At 40.7% G+C, this 9,976-nt stretch overlaps 1 protein-coding gene across 1 annotated transcript; it reads right to left on the bottom strand.

Moving 5' to 3' along the window:
- Window positions 1-2: 2 nt before the first annotated feature.
- LOC106815595 (inositol polyphosphate 5-phosphatase K-like) lies at window positions 3-8,083 on the bottom strand. The gene is made up of 12 exons (XM_014820074.1): window positions 7,884-8,083; window positions 5,882-5,989; window positions 5,659-5,767; window positions 5,349-5,465; window positions 4,190-4,297; window positions 4,027-4,094; window positions 3,441-3,552; window positions 3,032-3,141; window positions 2,598-2,745; window positions 1,858-1,995; window positions 1,484-1,657; window positions 3-1,072 (listed from the first exon to the last, which is right to left on the bottom strand). The coding sequence occupies exons 1-12, from the start codon at window positions 7,907-7,909 to the stop codon at window positions 968-970; spliced, it is 1,323 nt and encodes a 440-aa protein (XP_014675560.1). The 5' UTR covers window positions 7,910-8,083; the 3' UTR covers window positions 3-967.
- Window positions 8,084-9,976: the final 1,893 nt, after the last annotated feature.

Here is a 9,976-nt window from a genome sequence, read left to right as displayed (position 1 = left end):
TGTATTGGATATAACCACACACCTTTTCTATTGATATGCATGTCAGATTTACAGTAAAATATTCATGGTTGTTATATCTGTAGACTGTATCACAATGCGCACTATTTTGATCCAAATTCACGTCTACATAATTTCATTAACGATCGATTGTCTGTTACTGTATTACCAAAACAGAGGTAAAATGACACTCACGTGCACTAAATGGCACTTAAATCTTGAATATCTTAGATAGAGTATATATTATTTGACAAATATAGCTTTTGAACAAGGTAAACGTGTAACAAATATAATGGCACATCACATTAACACAATGCAAGCTTGAATATTTCAGTGTAGTAAAGGTTTAAATACGAAACACTTTGGTGTTCCAAGACCACAAGAACTGCATGTAACCTAAAATCACAGTTGCGCTGCCTAAAATATGAATATTCATGATAGAGTAACACTTTTCAACAACAAAAAATTCAAACATGTTTGTGCATAATCTCGGTAAAATGTGCACATAATGTATCACCACATACCATACCACTTTGACGTTAAATATATTAATTTTAGTAAACACGTAAAAAAATTAAGTACCACACTAAATCTGTGCGTTGGGCTATACGATCACACGAAAAGCATCGTTTGCCAAGTAGCGCCATCTGTGCACGTACGGATTTGTGATGCGCCATGCTTGTATAGTCACAGCCACTTAGCAGTACATAATGTGGAGTGTGTTCTGGCAGTGAAAGCATCTACTTGCCTGGAAGCAGCTAAAGTTGCAGCACAGAGGACAGTATAACTCGCTCGCACATGGCAACTGCACGTCAGACGCAGCGCCTTACGTGAATTGCACATACGATCACATTCTCATTATTCAAAATAACGAGTGCAAGCATGCAGCATATCAATGGAGAGGTTATCGCAAGGCTTCCGGTTGGACCCAATTATCGATTGTCTCTGGATAAACGTATAGCTGATGTGTTCAAAGGCCTGGTTGTCCTCTCTGCAGTAGGTCTTCGCAACTGTCTGTGGCTGCAAGGACAGGCTTCTGGTTGGCTGCTGAGCTGCAGATCGCTGATGGTATAATCTGGATAGAGCAAAAACAATATTAGTGTGGTACATGCAAAAAGTCTATGCACACCAGCCTTGATACATAAGAACAGGTCAGTGTAACAAGTTAGAAAAAAAATGTGTATAAAGTTTTCTGAACATAATGTGGCAGCACTCATCAACATATACCATTTTTCAGCATACCAATTTCTATTTCTCTGAGGTCTATCTCATAATTATATACAAGTTTCCTTAGCTTGATATTATATATTATAGAAAATATATCAAAAGTTAACAATTTTTCCTGCTATCTTTGCAATTGGCATTAGTTGCTCCATTGTAAAACATCAATTTTTATGTTAAGGAAATTGTTGAAGACAGTCGAGCAACACACGTGCTATTAGTGATTGAACTTTTGTTACGTGGAGAATTTCAAGAGTAAACCTACCTCAAACGAAGAGCTGACCCCTAACACACAGCTGAGTCTGGAACTGATATAGCACAGGCAGTAGCAGGCAGGCACGGTGTCATTCTTGATTCGTAGCTTCAGAGTGCAATCACCTTCTGCTTCAGTGACCGTCCACACATACACTGCATAGTCGTTAAGGTCACCAAAGTTGCTCTGCGATATACCGAAATACAGCATGAAATCCTCACGCAAAATTCAATGTATCAAATGACATATTCAATGTATTCAACTGTTTCACAATTCACGGTCAATAAATTCACACTAATCTTACAGTGCGAGTCCTACACAACTGTCCTCTCCAACTCCAACTAACAAAGTATGAGAGGACGCGTGGGACAACAGGAGCACCATACCTTGTAGAGCCCCACCCAGTCCCAGCTCGAAGTCGGTGTGCCTGGCAACAGCGTGTAGGACAGAGTCAGTGTTTCACCCACGGTCGCCCGCTCCACCGGGTGAAAAACAACCGCTTGCTGGTCGGACGGCGCTGCCACCTAGTGGCAACGAAGATGTAATTTACGAAAGGTTCTACCGCTGCGAATCATCGACATAACTACAAAAGAAGGAATGGAGAAAATTTAAAACGACCACCAGCGAATGAGTGCATGGCCACATTGTGCGCACGACCACCTACGACCAGATGGACCCGATTGGGTCTCACTTCCATGGGTGCCAACAAAAATAAGTGGGGAATAAAAACAACTTGGGTCCGGTGCGGGGTTGGGGAAGCCCCCTCCCCCGAAGCTATATGGATTCTGTGCGATATAAAACAGATTTAGTGACATATCCTGATAAGATTCCACACACGTAGAAGAACTACATGTCTACTGTTTTTAAATTAATAAATAAATAAATAATAAAATAAATAACTGATAGGAGAAATGTCAGATGATGCAGTGCTGTAGGAAGCAGGGTAACAAATACACGGAAGCAATGAGCGATTCGCTCTTCAAACCTCCGAAATCGCTCCCGTGAGGCTCAAAATATCTCCCGTAAAGTTTTGATGAGAGCTATTTTTTCCACAGACCTTTGAAAAAGAGCTCCTGTGAAAAAAAAAGTTATTTTTTTTTCCCTGGTGGGAAGCATGCATACATACCGTCACACTCATCAGCGCTGTGACGGGACGATGGTCGCTGCACCGGTAGCGCGGGTGGCTCCTGTAGAATTCTTGTCGCGCTTCCACCTCCACGCTATCGCGATCGGCTACATACCACAGCACCCTGTCGCACCACGCCGGTCGCCTGCTGCAAGATCAACGGATAATAGCTAAGGGCGATGCGATCAATAACAGGGTACGCTGGTCTTCATTTATCCGACTGATGTGAAGTGAATTGTAAATTATATTAGCATATTATTTCCGAAGATCTAACTGTCTCATCAGCCTCTCACATCCCAACAAATAATAGTTAGTCATATGTAACATACTGTACAAATGGTTTGTGGCTGGGCTTGACCTACCAGGGTTAACAACTAACAATTATATGATATATATATATACATGGTAATTAAATTTACATGTATTTCAGATACCTTGTATCGTAAGTGTTTGTCTCATTTTCAAATTTGTAAGTTGGAGGAAATGTTATTGGGCCCTCAACGAACCATTCAAATGCTTCTTCTGCTGCTATACATTTATTAAGCTGTAACATGAAAAAGGTAATTACAATTAATCAATTTTATAAACCAACATTTAAATGTAACACACATCAGACCATAATATGAAATATCACAATGCAAATGTATTGTAATAAGAGATATCTCATTCTCTCTGTCTCTCTCCCTCGCATGTATGATGCTTTTTCTGTTTCAGCATTTTAAATAAAATTCGAGTGAATAATGAACTACATGAATTTTCACGTATCATAATGCAATCCCAATTGAACTATGAGTAACTTGTAAACTTCTATTCATAGTTCCTTGTTAAAACCCATAAACTTACTTGGTCATATGTAAGCAGTTTGGAGTAGTTTTCTTGCTCTATGTGCTTTCTAATTTCATCAACACCCATGTCATCTATTCTAAAATTGAGGTCGCCTAACATAAATACATAGCTGAAACACAAAAAATAGGTTTTAGTTCCCACACTAGTAATGACTGTGGTAGCACTGACAGTAGTGGTAGTGGTAGCAGTAGCAGTGCTAGGGCAACAATAACAGCAATGACAGCAACAGTACTAGAATAGCAGTAGTAGCATCAATAGCAGTACATGTAACAGTTAGCAGCAACTAAATCAATAACGCATAAATGGCAGTTTCAGTTGTTCTGCATCAGAATTACACAGATATTCCAGAAGCCACACAGTAAACCTCAATGGTTTTAAATGATAAAATCTGTGAAATAATACCACTCGTGTCAATATTCATTCCTGCTGCCCCCACGCTTAATCACACAAATTCTCGAGAATGCTGGACTAGAACTCATATCAATGTACCACTTATTTCACTATAGTCTATACTTCATGATATAGTAACCGCACACTTCCCCTCGCCACACGATTTAACTGTCCGTCTGTCATATCTACTTACTCATGGTCCAATATCTGTTCTGTATCTACATCCTTAAAGCAGTGGTTATCCATGATCATGTCGTAGTCCTACAAGAGAGAGACTATCATGTTAGCATTCTGAATACATTGATCATCGACCGCTGTAAGTGCTGCATAGTTACCGTGACGATAGAGATGCTCACTTCTATTCGCTCTTCGCACGCTTCATGATGCGCCGCCAGATGGCAGTTTACAATGCATATCGAACGGTCGTAGATAGCAAGTCTGATGCTCGTTGCTCCCTTATTGCCCTGGAATACACAGATGCATTCACATCGCTATACCTTATTTTACTCGCAAAAATCAAAGAAAAATGATGTATGCTTTTTAAATTAATTCACATTGCTATTTTGCATGGAGTAAGTCTTGTTTTCAGAATAACATGCAAAGAGTTCTTATTATAGATTTTTTTGTTTTTGTTATGATGAAATACACAGGTGAGGTGTCTACTCATGATGACTTACAAATGTAACTTTTTCTACCACCAAATAACACACTATACATATTGTAAGCGGGCAGATTGCAGATGCCACGAGAGAGCGATAGCGACGCGGGGAAATGCAATCTTGGCGCCACAGTGTCGAGAGGGGTGTCACAACATGCTAAGAATGCACGCTACGCGAGCTAGTCAAGCATGTACGAGACCAAGCAATGGGCGAGCGCGGAGCTAAGGTTTCCCCGGGCATTGCGCATGTGACAACCTAGACGCTGACCACATGACCTACGACATCAGAGCAGGAATGGGAGCATGGAGTTCGGTCAAGTACGAAGCTAAGGGCAAAGACATGCATATCCGTGGCATTGGGCCCGGGTAATGGAGAAGGTGTAGGACTGCATTCCCGTATTTGGCATGTCCAGTTGGCCGGAGGAAGCGGAGAAGGGAGCTATAACGAGAGGTGACGTAGGAAAAGGGCGCGGCGTATATAAGGTGGAAGCCATTGCTTCTCGGGGCTCTTGTTAGAAGACACCGATCGAGAAAGGTGTAAGTGCGTGATACGGTTGCTATGTAAATGAACGGTCTTGCTAGTCTGTAGCACATTGAGTTTCTATGTGGTATTATGTAGTAAAACACTACTGAACGCTACTTCTCGTCTTGTCTTGTCTTTACTTGTCTCTAGTTCATTACAGAACCTCTTAAACAAGGTAGCGCTAATCACGTGTCTACAATATACATTGCTGCATGCTCAAAACGTGGGGGGATTCTATTACCTGTATTACTAGCAAATTAACAAGCAGCTAGAAGTCATGTCAAGACTAGTCGTAAAGAACTGAAATTACCATTAAATAGTAATTCATACTCACCCAGAATCCAGCGAATCCTGTACGTGTAAATGTTGACTCCACATTTCTTAAGAAAGGTAGGTGGCGCCGCCTGGTGAACAGTAGCAACAGCAGACCCTGCAGCCTTATAGATTTCACCTGCAAGTTTTCAAGCACACACACACACACACACATATATATATATATATATATATATATATATATATATATATATATATATATATGTGTTTGTGTGCCTGTAGATTTATAATGTCGTTATTCCTTAACCTTCTTAGGTTGCACTTCTTAGACTGCTGAATTGCAATATGAGCAATATGACGATGAAACCTACTTTAACGTAATCAAACGTCTGCATGACGGCCTTGAACTTCGTAGTCCACACATCATCGTAGAACGCCGACTTAACGTAAGGGATTACGCGTGCACTGATTTCCTGTAGGCTGGAAATAAATTCAAGCTAAATTATACCACTATAGCACTTGTGCTATGCATCAAACAAACAGCGAAATATAGCCCGTGATAAAAATGTTATCGAGTGCAAAATGCGTTCTTACCCAATTGCATAAATATCTGCTAAATTATCTGCATCCAATCCTAGCAGCTCGGTAAAACTGTCAGAGTCTGGATTCTGTATTCCTGTGTTCCAGGTGCACAGGTGAAATCTGAAAGGAGAAACCATCTCTCTAGTCCTGTACACACAGCCTCAAAGCTAGCATAACATTAATTAAGCAGTAACACCATTTCTAGACATTAACAAAGGTGCCTTGCTCCAGCTAACGAGTACAGATCAGCTATGTCAGCACACCTCAAGGTCATAGGTCAAAGACTCAAGTGGTGAATGCTGTTATCCTACATAGCCAGTTAAGGCGAAGCAAACATAGCATGCATGCCACAGTTCTGAAGTTTGTCGCAACCCCATGATTACAGACTGACCTGTGTTATATTGTGTTAGGGAAAATCTCTATAAAATAGACACATGTACACAGAGAAATCAATCTGCATAAGGGAACATTTCTATAAAATGGGCGCCCTTGTCTATAAAAGGCACTTTTGCTAGTTTCCTTGAGTTGCAGTCATACAGTAAAACTTCATCTATAGAATAAATATCTCTTGATAAACGTCCCTTTTAACGTTACCCTTGAGCCACATGGATACAGGTGTCCATATACTTTATGCCTCCTCCAAAATGGATTCACCACTTTATGTCCACTAGTAATGTCACTACCCCACTCGTGGATCGGAGATAAAGAAACTTCACCGCATATTATTACGTAAATTAATAACACCACTGAGCGAAAATGACTTAGTGAAACTGAAACCAGGCCCGTAGCCAGCTTTCTATTGGGGGGGTTCGTTTTTCAATGTTGGCAAATTGCTCGGCAGGGGCGTGTACATGATTCGGGGGGAGGGTGTGGGAGAGGGGTGTTCACTGTTCACCCTCCCGCACGATGGAGATTTTGCAATTATTACACTAAAATGGAGCGACCTGAGGTGAAATTCTTGCAAATTTTCAAAATTTTTTATTTTTATTTGGGGGGGGGCCCCGGGGTGGGGGTTCGTTCGAACCCCCCGAACCCCCCCTGGCTATGGGCCTGGACTGAAACTAACACACACAGTGTTACTGTCAGCAGGGGTCGAAATTAGTGGTATCCCGATATCCGCGGGATAGTAGATTCTTGTGTTGGATACCAGATTTCAATGCTTGGTATCCCACCGGGATAGTAAAAAAAAAATCGCCAAAATCGGGATAGTGGTTGTTGAGTTCTCAACTTTATACGGCAGCGCATCTGAGCGAGTGCGCGCGATCTGAGCGGGCTCAAGCACCCTGCCACACTAGCGTTATACAGCAGGCATAGCATATTTGCAAGCGCAAGCGTAAGCGTGGCCAATGTTGATCATAAATGTGATGTGTATACATTTTATCAAGCAAACCAGACAATGCGTCTAGACAATACGTCTGCATTGTACTTGTCTGTGCATATCTGTGAATCTGTTTTCATGTTTTTATATAATAATTACATTACATATTAATAATTTTCAAATGCTATTATTGCATATTTAAAGATTTTCGATACCAACATTGTTGAAATTACTATCCTAAAAATGGGATACCAGACCTTTGGGGGGGGGGGAATCATACCAGATTTCAACACCTGGTAGTGGTATCCCGAATGGATATTGGATACCATAATAAAAATCTAATTTCGACCCCTGGTTAGTGAATTAAAAAGGCATTAGCGACACTAATACTATTATTAACGGTGTCAGATAGATTTGTTTATTTAGCAAGTGTCAAATAAAACAGTCTGAGTCAACACGAGTAAAAGAGGAGCTTTGCGCAAAAGAGGAGAGTCAACACGAGTGTTTTGGTTCAAGGATAGAGAACATGGGTTCCAATAAAACCAATGTCATTTACATCAATATAAATATAATATTATAATATAATACTAGGTTAGGGTTATGGTTAGGGTTAGGGTTAGGGTTAGGCACATTGTTTTATTGGGACCCATGTTCTCTATCCTTGGGCCGTGTTTTCTAGCATTGCCAGTGTCAAACCTCAGGTCGAAAGTCTGTGACGCCATTCAAAACTTTATATTTCTACACATATTCTTGGTACCACGATCTCTGCCAACCTTTAACGTTGCAAATATAAACAATATTACATGTTAGATGTTTGTATTTATTCGAACTATATATAACTTGTCTTATCCATGATCATGCAGTGCATGTTGTTATTTACATTGATCCACATTGTGCACATGTCGCTTCGATCGCTCACACGCACAGAAGTATGACATCATCGTTTACGGGATACCTAATAATAGAACATCTCTTCTGCGAGTTTGTACATTTTTGTTGAGATGTTTTAGTTTCCTCGTTTTACTGAAACTTTGGCATTACTATATTCCTCTTACATCTGCGAGACACCTGCTACGGTTAGTTTTATTCAAATGAAATGTTGCAACAGCTCGACATATTGCCACTAAATGCGTAGTCTCTTTTTGACTGTTTGTGTTTATACTTGCTAATCTGGGAATCGATGTCAATGACAATGCCAGGCCCAATGGTCAATACTAATTTACTAATAGTACTATACTTAGTACTATACCGTACTCTATACTAGTATACTAAGTATAGGCCTACCACTATTACCAGTACCAGTTACCACCCTTACCAAATTAAATGACAAGTTACTTGTACTTTGTGTCTGTAGACTATGCTAAGAGGCACAGGCACTTGGACCGTTTCAATAATAAAATGATGGTTAATAAATACAACTTGTCAGTACGACAGTAGCCTACTACTACAGTACCAGCAATAGTCTTAATGTTTGATTTGACCTAATAACTTCACTTCAACACCGTTCAATACACCGCTGCAACACATAGCCCGCACGCCATTGTGCATGCACAAATACACAGTAGATAGGAGTAGACTGTGTATTTGTGCATGCACAATGGCGTGCGGGCTATGTGTTGCAGCGGTGTATTTAACGGTGTTGAAGTGAAGTTATTAGGTCAAATCAAACATTAAGACTATTGCTGGTACTGTAGTAGTAGGCTACTGACAAGTTGTATTTATTAACCATCATTTTATTATTGAAACGGTCCAAGTGCCTGTGCTAAGAGGTATTTGACAGTAAGCACCTGTACAAAACTGTCAAAAGCGGCATTTCAATGAACGCTGTGGCTATATGCCCGGCAGCCGGGCACGGTCTTCGATTCCCTAAATGCCCGGTAGTTCCTAACCTTAACCCTAACCCTAACCCTTGTTTACTTGAGATAACGCTGAAAATTAAAAACTGCCAGGCATTTAGGAAATCGAAGACCGTGCCCGGCAGCTGTCAGATATATGCCGGCTGCCGGGCATATAGCCACTCTGTTTAATGAATGGCCCTTTCTTGTACCTGCCCTGGTCTGTACAGTGTACTGTAGACTAAGTTCGGGTGGACTCTGATGTCTTTCCTACTATTACTAATAATATTTTGGACGCTAGCTACTACTAGTAGCGATAGCAGTACTAGACCCGGCCCTAGCCAAGCCAAGCCTCTTTCCGTATAAACGCTATATACATGTTTGATACTGCCGATTTTAATATTAACATTCCCCTTACTAATGTTTTTGCCATGGTGTTTGTGCCAAAAGTGTTTCCTTAGCTGAAATTAGTAAAATCTCATGTGCAACATCTACCCCCATAGGCATGATCTTCAGGTACAACTTCTACCCCCATATTAACATAGTACCCAGCTGTATAAGAGTAAGAGTGCCACGTGTGTTCACGCCTCGTTTCTTTGCGTTTCAGCTTGTAATGGCTGGTGTAGTCCCTACTGCTGCTGCCACCACTGCTGCCAATGCTAATCACTATGGCAATGACCCTCGTCGCCCTAATAAGGTGAAAAGGTATAAACCTGCCAGTGGAGATACTCCAGGATCGGGAGATGACCCGGTTCCTGACTACATGAACGTCCTTGGCATGATCTTCAGGTACAACTTGGAAAAACGTCAAATTCCACCAATTCCCTCAATAACGTCATAGATAAGTTTCTGAAAATTGCGACATTAACTGAAATGACGTTAAGAAACCGCTAAAAATGTTAATAATGTACTTGCACCTAAGTTTCAGACATATTTAGTTTATAAATCAATAAA

This window comes from Priapulus caudatus, unplaced genomic scaffold (assembly GCF_000485595.1).
Source record: "Priapulus caudatus unplaced genomic scaffold, Priapulus_caudatus-5.0.1 Scaffold1154, whole genome shotgun sequence".
NCBI lineage: Eukaryota > Metazoa > Priapulida > Priapulimorpha > Priapulimorphida > Priapulidae > Priapulus > Priapulus caudatus.
Note: the sequence above shows the minus strand (reverse complement) of the source record. Positions and strands in the feature narration are given on the sequence as shown.

Bases quoted from the DNA above. Each gene is read 5' to 3' on its own strand.
- LOC106815595 (XM_014820074.1), bottom strand. From the start codon at position 7,909: ATGGCGTCACAGACTTTCGACCTGAG. The intron at 2,746-3,031 runs GTATCTGAAATA...TTGATCTTGCAG, and splicing joins ACAAACACTTACGATACAAG to CAGGCGACCGGCGTGGTGCG. The intron at 1,073-1,483 runs GTAGGTTTACTC...TGCTCTATCCAG, and splicing joins GGGTCAGCTCTTCGTTTGAG to ATTATACCATCAGCGATCTG.